This window comes from Papaver somniferum, unplaced genomic scaffold, assembly GCF_003573695.1.
Source record: "Papaver somniferum cultivar HN1 unplaced genomic scaffold, ASM357369v1 unplaced-scaffold_57, whole genome shotgun sequence".
Lineage (NCBI taxonomy): Eukaryota > Viridiplantae > Streptophyta > Magnoliopsida > Ranunculales > Papaveraceae > Papaver > Papaver somniferum.
In genome coordinates, this window is record NW_020648415.1 from 2,025,651 (window position 1) to 2,040,996 (window position 15,346).

A 15,346-nucleotide genomic window follows, 5' to 3' on the forward strand; every position below is an offset into this window, starting at 1 on the left:
CTTTTTGCACTTTGCTCTGAAGTTTATGGGATTATCCTCAAGTAATATCTTGCTAAGTTTATCATTGTGAAAAATAGGTATTTGAAATAAAAAATGATGCCAAAATGAAGAGAACGGCAAGAAGGCCGTTACCTTCTACGAGAATTAGCCTCCCTCATGCCGCCATATGGGCAACTACTGTCGGAGTAACAGGCACAGCTTAATTTATTAACATGTCGCTGCTGATCTTGCTTTACTACTACTAATCTTGCTTCTACGTAGTCTATCACGAAGTTATTCTTTCGGAGGTTGAATTAAGTGCGGCTTATTTTTGATATTTGTACATGTGACCCACAATTTGCAGACATTTGTTCTTGAGAATTCTTTAATCAATCTTATCCTTTATTACTTATTTCTCAACTATTTCTGGGTGCATGATATAATAATTATAAACAAGTTATGTTGATAATTGCTTCCGACTAAGCTTTGTGATGGACAAAAACTTGTGCAGCGGGAATTACTAGTGGGTGGTTTTGTCTTGAATCGACTCTGCTTACTCTGTTTATGACTGCTGGTGCCGTTATGTTTGTTCGAGACCGCACTGCAAAGAATGCAAGGAGGATGTTTCACGGGAGCCTTCTGTATCTTCCCATATTTGTGTCTGGAATGCTGTTCCACCGCATCAGTGAAAATCAGCAAACGCTTACAGCAACCACACCAGGTTTATTTACCAATGAAACCCAAGCGCAAAATGGTGAAGATGATCGACACATTGTAATGCGACGGAAGGGTTCATCTATTGGCATCCAGTCACGTGCACCGGTCGCATATGCTTCTATTGCTCCATTCCCTTTCTTGCCTGTTCTTATTTATGCTGATTCTGAATTATGAGTCAATTTTAAAGCATATTCTGCTTGACGCAGGAAAAAACAACCAATTTTTTTTTTCTTTCTGTAGTCAATATGGAAGTTTTCTTTAATTTATATATACACAGACTAGAGTCCTGTAAAATAAATTCAAATTTTTGTTTTCTTTTTTGATCATTTTGTTGTACTATCTGATAAGCACAAATCAGAATTTTCATGATTTGTGTTGTAAATTCTACATTTGCCTGGCTTGCATATATTGATGTCATGATATATACTGCAGACGACCTACCAATTATCCCGAGCAATGATGTTTTGGAGTCATAGCCAGTTGCTGCACGACCTTGCAATGAGGCTGTGATACCTGCAAGTGTATATAGCCCGTACAGGATACCAGCCTTAAAATACATCACCTTGCCAGCAGTTTACCAAATACCAAAGAAAAACGAAACAAGAAAACAAAAAACACACTCATCAGCAGTAATTATCCAAATTTGTTTTGATTATTAATTTCATTTTTAGACGACTTACTGGTTAATTTCGTTTCACAGCATTCTTTTACATCTTTGCCCAAAAAAATAGTATCAATGGCAGATGAAGCAACAGAAGCTTGTGTCAAATGTGTCTTCGGACTCATCACCTCTACCATACTTGCTTTCTTTTTCCTATGCTTGTGACTCATCACCCAAAAAAATTTATTTTGAATTAATTAGTAATTTATTTCAATAAACACAATTGGTATAATCAGATATAAGTTTTCCCACCAGCTGTTTCTATCCCATTTTGCTTCACAAGAAGTTGCTAAAAAGAAATTTTATGAGAAATTTTGCTTCTCATAAAATAAATAATTATGAGATGAATCTTCACAGAATCTGGTAAGGTTAAATGTTGGCCATGTATGACCAAATAAGGTCTATCGTTGAGTCCTATCGTTACCGAAAATGATAGTGTACCATATAGGAAGATCCTATAACAAATCCCGTATCAGAAAGGTTAGGATCTACTTTTATGAATCATGCAATTCCTAATCGTAATGCTAGAATCGCTCCCCTATCTAATATTGATTTCCTCCATGAGAATCTTTACGGCAATTATCACGGTCAAACGTAGAATCACTCATATTAATCACGAAATTGATTTCTGCATGTATCAAGAAATCACTCATATTAATCTTTACGGCAATTAGCAGTGTGAAACACTGTACAAAATACCTACTACAATTAAACGCAGAAAATTGACACCCGTTAATACAGGGTATCCAGAGCCAATATATTCTTGATTCTAGTTATCGAAGGCTCATAAAAAAAGGTGGTATAACTCCTATACAGAAAATACCAAAGATCTTTCCTGGTTTCTTCTGGCATGTGTTTAATTGATTCTCTGTAATATCTTTCTCATTTATATCAGATAATAACCCTGAAAGTTGACTTATATCACACATTAATGTAGGATATTCGGAACCAGTATATTCTTGTTTCTACTGAGGCCTATAAAAAGGTGGTATAACTGATATACAGAATACACATAAAATCTTTTCTTAGTTTGTTTTCATATACAGAGAGGTTTTGCAGTTTGTGGTGGTGAAGAGGCAGAATAGTTAGAGATAAACACTAGCTTCTACAAGTAACTCAGGAGGATGAAGACTTCACCCATTTTTGTGCTCGCATTTCTGGTATCTGCTATCCTTGTTGCAGTAATCTCACAAAATCCAGGTAATATGCATGATCAGGATCGAATGTTCTTTTACTAATTTGTTTTTCATGTTTTTAGACACTAATCAAAGTCCTAATCATCTCTATATTTCTATGTTTTGGATTTTGCTTGATAATAGTTGAGGCAGCTGGTGAATGGTGTGTTGCTGATCGTCAGGCCCCTAAAGACAAACTCGAAGCCGCACTAAACTGGGCGTGTGGGCAAAGGGCCGATGTCTGTCTTAATGTACAACAAGGCCAGCCTTGCTATCTCCCAAACACACTAGAAGACCACGCTTCCTATGCTTTCAACAGTTACTATCAAAAGTTCAAGAGTCAAGGTGCCCTTTGCAATTTTGGAGGAATTGCTAAAATTGCCAACATTGACCCAAGTAAGATCTTTAATTCCTTCTGCAAAAATTCTTGATTTCAAAATTTTATGATAAGTCCCACTAGTTAAGAATAATAATTGGAAACAACGAAATCCACGTATTTATAGCCATCTTATCTGGCAGACGTTTGATTGGTATGTCAAGAGACTACAAGGATGAAGTTAACAGTTTTCAGATCTAGATAGTGTCTCCCAATGCAAATCTATATACACACATGGTCACTCAACTAGTCAACATTCACCATAAAAAAGCAAGTGCATTTGCTTAGAAACTTGAGAGATTTTTAGAATCTTAAGAATCCATGTCCTTTAGGTTTGACTTTAGTAGTAAAACCTTCCCTTTTGATGAAAAAAAAAAGATTGCTAATAGGGATATTAGTTCGCTTGGGGCATACCAAAATCCATGTAAAAAAACATCACTTACATATATTTAAATGCACCCTAAACAAAATGATGCAGAATATACTATTTATTACATGGTTATAACCTTTACAATTATCATCTCAAATGCTAACCTCTTCTTCCTTTTTTGTCTTAATCTTGGATTGAAGGTTATGGTTCATGCAAGTATGATGCGATGGCGTAATTTGGATACTAAAGACCCGATTGTCGTGAATCTAACTCAAAAGAAATCTATATTGATAGAAAAGAACAACAATCAAGACAATTTGGTCTTCAAGATTTAGCCAAGTTCCTTCATCTAGGGATTCAAAAGCAAGTTTTAATCATTTTAGGAAGTTTCGTTTTCTTAATTATAATTTCTACGTAAAGAGTATGTTTGAGTCGTCGTTTGTAGCGGAGACATTTATTTTGAATGTACTTTGAGTATTACGATAATCTCAAATTTACCAGAAATAATAAATATTGAGTTTATATTGATTTTGGATTTTATCATCATTTGTTATCATATGCACCATATTTCTTAGGAATAATTCAACGTCCGGAACATCAATCTCTTTTATTCAATTTGGTTATATCCATTTGCAGTGGAGATATTTTCCTAATCTGATGTGACAGAATCTATTACCTTCACTCTGTTCTTTCGTTCTTCATATTATCCATACCGACATTTAATCAAATAATTTTTTTTTTCTAAATTCTCTTGTTACCAAGGTTTGGAAAATGGGTCACGGCTACTAGGCGTGACCTTTATAACGCGTTTTAACGGATATCAATACGTTTCAGTAATAGTTTATTGATTATATAAGATGTTTTTACATCATTTTTTGTGTCTTTTGGCATGTTTCTTCGCCGTTTTGGGGAGATTTTGCTTCGTCGTTGTGAAGCGAGTTCTTCGATCTTTGATGGCTGGTTCGTGGCTTGCTACTCATGATTTAAAAACATCAACGAGCCAATCTGCAAGTTTATGGGCAAAATACTCCTTCCTTCCAGGAGCATGTCTTTTCAAAGAAGGATACAATCAAATCCAATGGTCAGAATTATTTCCAGAATATACCATCATCTCTCCCTTATACATAATCAAAAAATTGGGTATCTCTGCGGTTTATTGCTCTTTCTCTTCGCGATCTACTTGTAGTTGATGTCCTTATTTGTATTAGGGTTTTCATTATCTTGATATTTTCTATGTATTTTTATGTTTTTGTTAATATTGTAAGCGAACATGTAATCACTATTTTGATTTGAATGAATTGAAATTTGTTGATTGACCAAAAAAAAAAAAGTTTCGGGCCAAAAAGATGTTATTTCTAGATAGCGGGTGTTAGGACGGTAATTAGATAATAAAAAGAATTATGATTGAAGTTCCAATCAAAAGGTTATAAGCGAACAATTATAACAGGTCTAAAACGTTGTTAAAACATTTTTTATATTTTGTTATATATCTTTTACTTTTAAGATTTTAACTGTAATTTTTAATCTTTAATCTTAAAAATAAAAAATTATGTGGGAAAATATTTTATATATTTTTTTAAAAAAGACTATAACATGCATGAAAAAGGAAAAGATGGTCTAAAAAACTCACGTTAAAATGTTATTTGGAAGAAAAAACATTAAATTTCAGAGAAGGTGTATGAAAACGGTTAACAGGTCTAAATAAGAACACGTAATTGGGGGATATTTTTATTAATTGGGGGATATAGGAAAAAGACAAAAACGAGATTTAAATAGTAAATCAAGGTCATTCCCTATCTGGATAATTTATATAATTCCTAATCTACCCCTTACTTATCATGTTTATTGGTTAAATATAATTAGTTAAGTTAATATATTAGTTTGATAATCATTATCATTGAATTTGTTGATGCAACAATATCAAATCAAGATATTTATGATCGTGATGGTTTAGGTGAAGTACCAACCCAGCAAAGTAAACAAGCTGAACATATAAGTGCTCCAATTACTCATATATAGGCATTAATGTATTGAAATTTGATTTTTTTTTTCATTGAATTCGGCATTGTTGCGCCTGAAAAACTCAGTGTCGGCATGGTAAAAGTATGAATACCATGCCGGCAGTGACCAAATCCGCATGGTATCCATACTTTCACCAAGCCGATACACCATATCCCACAATTTTAAAATTGTAAGTACACTGCCGGCACAGAAAGTTCATTATCGAGCATGCCGGCAGTAGTGCTTGCATGGTCGATTCCCAAGTGTACCGTGCCGGTTTGAGGACAAAAACATACAGAAAATTTGTCTGAAATTGCAAGTATCGGCATGATATACATCCCTAAAAACCATGTCGGCACTAGTATCGGCATGGTATTCATCCCAAAAACCATGTCGTCACAAAAAAAAGTAGAGTATTCATCGTGATTCGTGAACACAAGCCGGGAGAAGTTTCAGTTTATGATTCTAACCCAAACGAAGTTTTAAACAACAACAACACTTTAAATAGGATTGGGTATCATGTATCTTCTCAATGAAGCCATTTCTTCTTCTTCTTCTTGCTCAACAACAATTCAATTTAACATATATTTAAGAACTTGTTAGGGTTTGATTTTGATTTTAATTTTTAGTTTTAAATTAGATGGAAGGGTATTTTAGTATTTCCGCCCCCAAAAAAACACCCCTTAGCGGACACTATTGGATGGGATTAGTAATTCATTTCTCCCAATTAAAAAAAGTATCCCCCAATTACGCGTTCCTAAATAACGCCGTTATTTCCTATTTATGGGTCGTATAGATGCAAGTATCGGTGGGCCTCACGGATACGCTACATATACGTGACCGTTTTAACGAGCGGTTTCTCGATTTTTTTTTTTGCTGTTTTTGAAACCTTGCTTAAAGAAAAATGCTCAATTCATTCGAGACAGGAATCCGAAAAATGTAATGTTCTTACTTACTAAATTAAATTGATATCATTTAGTCAAAATTCATATTATTTAATTATAACAAATAATTTAATTCATATTATTTAATGATAACAAATAAGTTAATTCCTAGGTATTCAAAAAACGAAAAAAGACGAAGAGAAGGAAATTCTCTGATAATGATCATAGATGCGATACTTTTACTGTTAGAGCATCTTTTATGATGACATTTCTTTATTTATTCGTATATGTCTGTTTTTCTCATTTTTATTCTATTTTCATGATTCAATCCTTCCTAAAAATATCAAATTTGGTGATTTGTAATTACTCTACATATTTAGCCAGTTGCAGTAGCAGCAATATCGGGCATATTATATCAGTCTCATTAAATAATATGGTGCTACTTAAAACTTCGAAATTTCTATCTTAAGTTCGTATTTCTCTGAGTAAATCTTAGTTTAATGATCTCCTTCCCACTTATCTGCCTTAAGGATTTTGCATTCTTTGTGTAATTGACCTTAAAAAGGAAAGGGTACCAAGTACACCACCAACTTTTTCGTTTTTGATAGGAGTATGAACATGTGAAGTATTTTTAACAATAAAAAAATGCTTAAAAGTAAAAAACACACAAACACAAGAATTTTGTTAACGAGGAAACCACAATAGCAAAAAAAAACCCAGCACCTCATTCAGATTTGATTACCAAACTGTATTAAGCCGCTACATACACTAACATACTACCAGACTTCGGACTGGAATGTAGTTGAGACCGAATCCACCCTCCAAGCAATTCAGTTACAATTGCGCTCCTTAAGTCTCTTGAACCTCGCAAGGCTCTACGTAGTTGATTCCCTTAGCTGGCGTCCTTTACAACCTAACAGTTGCTTCAGCCGAAGTGATGAAGACTTTTGATATCAATTTGCCTCTAACAGATAAGCCTATTTGATTTCCGTTTGGATCTAATATCAAGGTGAGGAAATTTGTTTGCAATACACAAAGCTAGCAAACCTCTCAAATACGGAACTTACGACTCCCGAAGAGCAGCCTACATTCTTAACCACCTCTCAAGAACAATCTTCAAAAGATCAATTTTCAGATATCGCTCTTAGGGAATCATAAAGTCTGAGACGAAGATAACTTTGCGATTACTTCAGTAGTAGGGGTGTGATTCTTGAGGTTAAGACGAGAAGACTGGGAGATGAAAGAATTCAATCAGTCAAGCTCTCAACTTATGATCTGTAGACTCTCTACAGTAGCGGAGCGGGGACTGCAACGCTATTTGCAGCAGAGCGAGAATGGCTACAACAATAACATTCATAGCAAGGATGGATATAACAATAGCACCACACTACTTCAAAGGATTACCTTTGAAAGCACGCTATTTGTGTAAGAATTTGATTTTGTGCAGGTCCATAACCTAAGAGACGCAGTCTCATATGGAGTTGTTGCTTCTGTTTGTGTGATGCTACGTAATCAACCAATGCAAGGCTGATGCTACCCACTTCGTGCACTAGTGTACTTTCTTTATGTATACTTTCACGGATAAGTAGATAAATGATAATTTTCGGACATTGAAATTTCTTTGTTTCGTGTTTCTTGGTAAATTTTGTAGTGGCCAACCAGCTGTAAGAACTGAAGGCTGACGAGACATTCAGAGATCTTTGTTTCATGCTTTTTGGAAGGCATATAAAGGTAACTGAGTTTAGTACACAAGTGTTTTTGTTCGCTATAGATTTCATTTGTTATCCATATTTAGCTTTTGAGTTTTGATAAGAAGAGCCGCACTAAAAATGTTTGTTCTTTTACCACTGCACGTATCGGTTTTTTGTCATGTTTATAGTGTTAAAACTTTCTGATCATCAACCCATGGGACTGGCATTGCAATAGTTCTGAAGAAAGTAAATAATCTTAGCATTCTATCAGGAAAAGAAAACTGTATTATTCATTGCATATGTTTTGAAGTTTGATGCAAGCTCTAATTGCAGTGGCGGAGCTGAGTGAGGAAACTGTCTTCCCTAGAATTTACAAAATGACTATTTTAGGCTTACAAATTTAAGGTTTTCCATAAATGCCCCCCATGAATTCTACAAAATTACTATAATATGCTTCATTTGTATAATTTTTAACATACATTTCAAATTTTTTTATAACAAATTCTAGCACTAAGTTTAAATACTAGAAGGTTATACGAAGTATTGATATTTTGTGGAGTCTTAAGGAAAGTTCTGTTTTTTTTGCCGCAAAAGACCCTTGAAATATTTCGGGCGGCCTCCGACCGCCATTAGTGCTATATTCCGCTTTATATATTTGCCCCCAAGTTGGAAAGTCTGGCTCCACCACTATCTAATTGTGACTACTATGATGCTTTCACCTGCAGGATTACTTAGTAGCAGAGCTGCTGAGGTTTTTAGCAGCTCCACGTGCGGCAATTGATGTTGTACCATCATAAAAGGATCTGGTACTGTGCTCACCTGCTTGAATTTTCATTCAGATTAGGTTGCATGGGATAGTAATTACTTATAGGTTTCCTAAATTTAAAGATGCTTGCTAAGGTGATAATATTATAACCTGTTATAATTATAGAAAATCTCCCTTTTTTTCTCAGTTCTTATTATAGTATGCTATTAGGTTTTGTTATATACTCAATTAAATGAGATTCATGGGATTTCCTTGATACTTCTTCTTATACTTGCGCAAAAATCCAACTCTTTACCTTTAGCCAATTGAATGAAGCTCTCACCTGCGTACACAAAACACGGGGCATACGTCTTTCTTCCTTCCATTCCATGAGCACGAGATGCGATTACTGAAACTCTAGTGTCAATACATTCACTCCATCTCAGTTGTATTAGACCTTCAAATCTTAATTAATTTGAGATTATTTCCAAATGCATCATTCATTTCATGACTCAAATTCATGGCCTCATAGCTTTATCCTCAAACTTTACTCTTGTAGTACTAAGGGTCCTTGGGATAGAAGAACTTAAAGTTAATTGGAGCACAAGTATTCATACTTACCCTTTTTTGTGCAATGAAAGAGTTCATGTATTTCACCTTAAGTAAATAGTAGGGAAGGTACTTCATGTATTTGTATTTCAGTTGTTTTTTTTTCCCTTAATCAAGAGTTCATTTTCCCTTTAAAACATTATGTAAGATTCCTTGATGTAATGTTAAGTTAATAGATATTTCCAAATGACAGTTCTTGTTGCGTCATGGTTTTTGTTTTGTGTTTCATAGTTCAATTATAATTTTATGTTGAATGTGAGGGTTATTTGATTGAATTATCAGAATAGGAAGAGTCAGGAAAATTGTAGGGAACTGGGGTATTGCAGGATAATTGGGGGGAGATCGATTTTGACTAGGCCACCGAAGACTTTTGACCTTTTTTTTTCTTGTTGCAAAAGTTTAGCAACAAAAAAAAAGTGTTTCTAAATCTGAACCAGAACAACTATATCCTGTCCTAATAAAAATATCCCGGAATAACTCTAAAATTAGCTACAGGGCAGCAACAATTAACTTTTGTTGCTAAAATTTTGTGTCGCAACAGCTATTTTCTGTTGCGACTGTCGTTGCTGACCGAAGCAACAGAGCTAGAGCTGTAGCGAAAAACTGCGACCAGGTGTTAGCAACGCCAAAATCTGTTGCAAGCCCAATCAGCAACAGATGAAACTGTTTCTAAATTTGGTGGTGAGTAGACCGCACTACAAGAAAATGGGCCTTTAGTGACAAATGTTTTCCCATCAAAATGTTTTTAGTCATGAAACATATTCACTTGTGCCGAATATCAGAATTGTTAGTATAAATATCTTTTTTGCGGCAAAAAAGATATTTTGTCCTTACAATTGTCACCAAAACCATGGATGACAACCGAAACTTGTCATGATTTCCTCTGTCGCTGATGATTTGTTCGGCGAGAATTTCGCTAGTCACCAATTATACTTATCCTGACAATGATAAATGTTGGTCGCAAAAATAATAATTTGTAACTACTATTTCGTTTTCTCTTTAAATATATATAGGGTGACAATATCCAATGACTCTTGAAAACATTTAACTGCGACGGGACAATATTTTGTCGCCATACTGTTTTTGCATCTAAAATATTTGGCCACGATATAAACTTTAGGTGAAAAACAAAATGTTAACGCTAGCGTGTTTTTTCTGCCACGAACAAGAATAATCGCTGGAAAGAATGTTTTAGAGTGATAGAATTTTAGACACAACATAAGATTTCCGCTGACGAAATAGCTTGTTATTAGGGTTACTTATACGTTTGTGACAAAAAATAGTTGCTAGTGAAAATAGATTGACAATGACTAAAATTTTGGACATTATAGTGATAAATAATTTCTACTATCTATCATAAACACGAGTGCTTCCCTAATGATCGTTTCAAATGGTTGCCAACATCATTTGAGTTTAGTTTTGGCGAACATGGTAGGTTTCAGTTTAGGCCTGACCTACCCTTCATTAATATTTTAGCAGTTCTTATTAATGCGAGTTGTCTATCACTGATAAGAGATTCTTGACTCATTCTATTACAACATTAATAGACAGGTCATATAACTTCTCTGCCCAGTCGACAATGACATCTTTATATAATCCATCAAACATTAATTCTTTGTATACTTTTCCATTCACCGATCACTTCAGATTTAATGTACAAATATTAAAATCTATAAATTAAAATAGAATCACAGTTCAATGAAAATATATTTTAAAAAAACAAAACAAAATTGTAGAATAATTTAATCAAACTAATAATAAGGAAAAGCCATAAATTACTTAACCGGTTCGAGCAAAAATTAGTCATAAAATGAATATCTAGTGAGTTTCAAAGTAAACTAGCAACGAATATTAAGTTTTAAGTAAAATGACAGTAACGAACTAATATTCTAGATCCGAGTCATTTTCTTCTGGCACAATATCCTCAGGCTCTGCCACATCATTGTTGTAGTTAAACAATGTTTCGTCTTCTTCCTCCTCATCCTCATCATCATCTATGAAATCCTCAGCTAGAACAAGATCTGCATCTAAGATTTCGAGTTCAACATCAACATCTCTATAAAGTATAGTTGCCTCATTATCATCTTCCTGAACAGCGGATAATAGCAATGGAGCCTCCTTGTTATGGTGATATGCCTCGTCGATGGTTGTTTCTGTTTCTGGTTGTACTTCATTGATATCCTTTTCAGGAACATCCCATATGTGTCTATGATGCATTTTCTGAGCCACTTTCTAATTTGCTCCATGCTTATAGTCATCTAGGTAGAACACTTGTTGCGATTGTGATGCAAGAACGAAAGGATCACTCTTGTACCATATTCTATTAGTATTTATACATGTCAAACTATAATCCTTTTGAATTCTTGTCTTTCCAGGAGTTACGTCAAACTAATCACATTTAAATAACACAACTCGGTATCCATACAAAAAGTATAACTCAATAACATCTTGCAAGCTACCGAAGAATTCAATTGGCTTACTATTGTGTTCCCCATCTACTACCAATCCGCTATTCTGGGTCGTTCGACGAAGGTCGCGTTATTTGGTATGGAATCGAACTCCATAATAGATACAAGCAGAAAATGAGTTTGCGCGAGATTCAACACCCTGTGCTCGAATGCAATTCATCACTAACCCCTGAAAACTTTTCATGATACAATTTTCCGATCTGCACATTTTCAGAAAAAAAAAACAACAAAGAAAATGAAATTATTATTTGTAAACAATAATGATATAGAATCCTTAAAGGTACGTTTTTAGCATGGATTGCATTCATAATTTCACATTTATGTTTATTTTATTGGTATGGGGTTTACTAGTAATTCAAACCTTATTGTGTTGTTGATGTTTCACATGTGCCATGGACTTTCTTTATATGTTTCCTAATTTGGCCCTCTGCTTGGAATTCATCTTAGCTCGCTATTTCTTGTTTAACTTGGGGTTAAGGCATATACACTGTTGCTCCTTGTTGAGTGATGCATCTAAAAACAATATGTTTTCTTTTTCCGACGAGATTGTGCAATTTAAAACATAAGAGCCACTTGAAATGTAACTAAACTAGAAAATGAGATCATCCCATGCAGGGACGTTTCAATCAGAAATGAATAAATATGTATCTTATTCAAAATTATGTTTAAGAATTAATAAGCTGCGAACACCAAAAAAACTTCGCTAGTATATAGTTAAGACGAATTTGGTGCATTGCAGAGCACGAACTGTAGTGGAAGTTCCAAAACTTAAAGAGGATGTTACAAGAATTATGTATGTTGATCACTACAGTACTACAAAACAGATAGTACCAACTAAAACATGTAGTACAATAATTATATAGGATCATTAATTGTAAAAATCAATTACTTACCCGCTCTCGAAACCACACAGGAAACAATTTTTGATGCCTCTGTAACAAGTTGTCATTTGATTTTGCTTTCAGCACATTCAAATGTTCACTGTATTGGCAAAGATAAATAAGAAAACTTTTTGATGCTAATGAAAATATTTAGTGTACAACACAATAACAATAATTATTACAAGATAGGATGAAGCACTTACTACATATATGGTTTCACCTCGTCACAATTATTGAGTATATACCAATGTATATGTTCTCGTTCTTCTAGAGTCAGTGATTTTATAGCTTTTGTACCGAAGGGACGGACATCCTGAGCGAAAACAGACAGCTTTCCCTTACGTCGTTGACTATCATCTGAATTATCATCATTTCGTTCTGGGCGATTAAATTTAGTTTCAATCCCACGTAAATACAATGAGCAAAATGTCAAAGCTTCATTAATAATGTATGCTTCCGCTATTGAACCCTCTGGTCGTGCTTTATTCTTCACGTAACGCTTAAGTGTTCCAAGGTACCTATATAAACAACAACTCTTAAAACTATGTGATACTGGTTATGATCTCTGTAGATTTTCATTTGAATTTTAAACTTGATTCTTACTTTAGAGTAGTAAATCTATCAACCTCATAGAGTTAACGTTCCCCCATTTCCCTACTAGATTTCATTTGAATTTCTTCTGGTAAAAAACAAGTCAAATTTGGTTTTAGTTCAATGGCCTGTATACATGTTGATAGCTTATATTACAATAACTAAGGTAAACATAGAAACTAGGTTGGTGATAAACAAGTGCAACCCAATCAGTGGTCAATTGAAATTTCACAGTTGTTTCCCTTATTATTCTGTTCGGGCTAAAGAATGTCCCCAAGAAACAATTATGGTTAAATGGGAAGATATGAATCTCAAATTTTTATTGCATGTGTTGGAAAAGAGAAACAAAAGATTTACACCGTTCTAGTGGCTCAAAGATTAGAACCAAAAGCTATAGCTTGGAAAACAACTGAGAAAGGAGTATAAGCCAAGAGCCATAACCAATCATCCGTAAGATATAAGTGCATGACATAAGTTGAAGTACTAATTGGGACAACATATTTTTTGGTGCATTTCGAGTCTATGATTGGAGAGTTTTGGTTCATTTTTTAGTCTATAATTGGAGAGTTTTCCGAAGGTTGGTGGAGTTCATGTCATTTACTGGCTTATAGAATTATTACGCATTTTTAAGTTTTGTATAATTTGCACAAATGCATTGATGAAAGTTATTTTGTTGTTATATTTGAGGAACTAATTACGGTTTTGGTTTTTGCATTTCATCGTAGCATGCTGGTTGTGGCAACTTCTGGGGCAGGGTTTGTTCTTGGAAGTGGTGGTGCAATTGATATAGCTGGACTTTGCTTGACCTGTACTGGTACCATGATGGTTGCAGCATCTGCAAACTCCTTGAATCAGGTTAGCATTTGAACTATGTAACATTTATCATATCTCCACCCCTCAATTGAATAGCTAGTTCTCACATTATTGCCATTGAGGCAATCCTCTCTTACAATTATCAGCTGTATCTTGTCTCAGTTTGCACTTTTTGCACTTTGCTCTGAAGTTTATGGGATTATCCTCAAGTAATATCTTGCTAAGTTTATCATTGTGAAAAATAGGTATTTGAAATAAAAAATGATGCCAAAATGAAGAGAACGGCAAGAAGGCCGTTACCTTCTACGAGAATTAGCCTCCCTCATGCCGCCATATGGGCAACTACTGTCGGAGTAACAGGCACAGCTTAATTTATTAACATGTCGCTGCTGATCTTGCTTTACTACTACTAATCTTGCTTCTACGTAGTCTATCACGAAGTTATTCTTTCGGAGGTTGAATTAAGTGCGGCTTATTTTTGATATTTGTACATGTGACCCACAATTTGCAGACATTTGTTCTTGAGAATTCTTTAATCAATCTTATCCTTTATTACTTATTTCTCAACTATTTCTGGGTGCATGATATAATAATTATAAACAAGTTATGTTGATAATTGCTTCCGACTAAGCTTTGTGATGGACAAAAACTTGTGCAGCGGGAATTACTAGTGGGTGGTTTTGTCTTGAATCGACTCTGCTTACTCTGTTTATGACTGCTGGTGCCGTTATGTTTGTTCGAGACCGCACTGCAAAGAATGCAAGGAGGATGTTTCACGGGAGCCTTCTGTATCTTCCCATATTTGTGTCTGGAATGCTGTTCCACCGCATCAGTGAAAATCAGCAAACGCTTACAGCAACCACACCAGGTTTATTTACCAATGAAACCCAAGCGCAAAATGGTGAAGATGATCGACACATTGTAATGCGACGGAAGGGTTCATCTATTGGCATCCAGTCACGTGCACCGGTCGCATATGCTTCTATTGCTCCATTCCCTTTCTTGCCTGTTCTTATTTATGCTGATTCTGAATTATGAGTCAATTTTAAAGCATATTCTGCTTGACGCAGGAAAAAACAACCAATTTTTTTTTTCTTTCTGTAGTCAATATGGAAGTTTTCTTTAATTTATATATACACAGACTAGAGTCCTGTAAAATAAATTCAAATTTTTGTTTTCTTTTTTGATCATTTTGTTGTACTATCTGATAAGCACAAATCAGAATTTTCATGATTTGTGTTGTAAATTCTACATTTGCCTGGCTTGCATATATTGATGTCATGATATATACTGCAGACGACCTACCAATTATCCCGAGCAATGATGTTTTGGAGTCATAGCCAGTTGCTGCACGACCTTGCAATGAGGCTGTGATACCTGCAAGT

The 15,346-nt window shown here is 34.7% G+C and overlaps 2 protein-coding genes across 3 annotated transcripts; both read left to right on the forward strand.

Moving 5' to 3' along the window:
* Positions 1-2,358: 2,358 nt before the first annotated feature.
* On the forward strand, positions 2,359-3,777 carry LOC113343209 (glucan endo-1,3-beta-glucosidase 4-like). The gene is made up of 3 exons (XM_026587479.1): positions 2,359-2,557; positions 2,677-2,928; positions 3,479-3,777. Exons 1-3 carry the CDS (start codon positions 2,482-2,484, stop codon positions 3,511-3,513), a joined length of 363 nt encoding a protein of 120 aa, XP_026443264.1. The 5' UTR covers positions 2,359-2,481; the 3' UTR covers positions 3,514-3,777.
* A 9,913-nt stretch (positions 3,778-13,690) lies between these two features.
* On the forward strand, positions 13,691-14,704 carry LOC113343387 (protoheme IX farnesyltransferase, mitochondrial-like). Of its 2 annotated transcripts, none has more exons than XM_026587597.1 (2): positions 13,691-14,003; positions 14,207-14,610. In XM_026587597.1, the coding sequence occupies exons 1-2, from the start codon at positions 13,875-13,877 to the stop codon at positions 14,330-14,332; spliced, it is 255 nt and encodes an 84-aa protein (XP_026443382.1). In that variant the 5' UTR covers positions 13,691-13,874; the 3' UTR covers positions 14,333-14,610. The 2 variants fall into 2 exon arrangements, 1 of the variants encoding a protein (XP_026443382.1); XR_003357220.1 differs by lacking the exon at positions 14,207-14,610 and adding an exon at positions 14,620-14,704 and having other exon boundaries at positions 13,870-14,003.
* Positions 14,705-15,346: the final 642 nt, after the last annotated feature.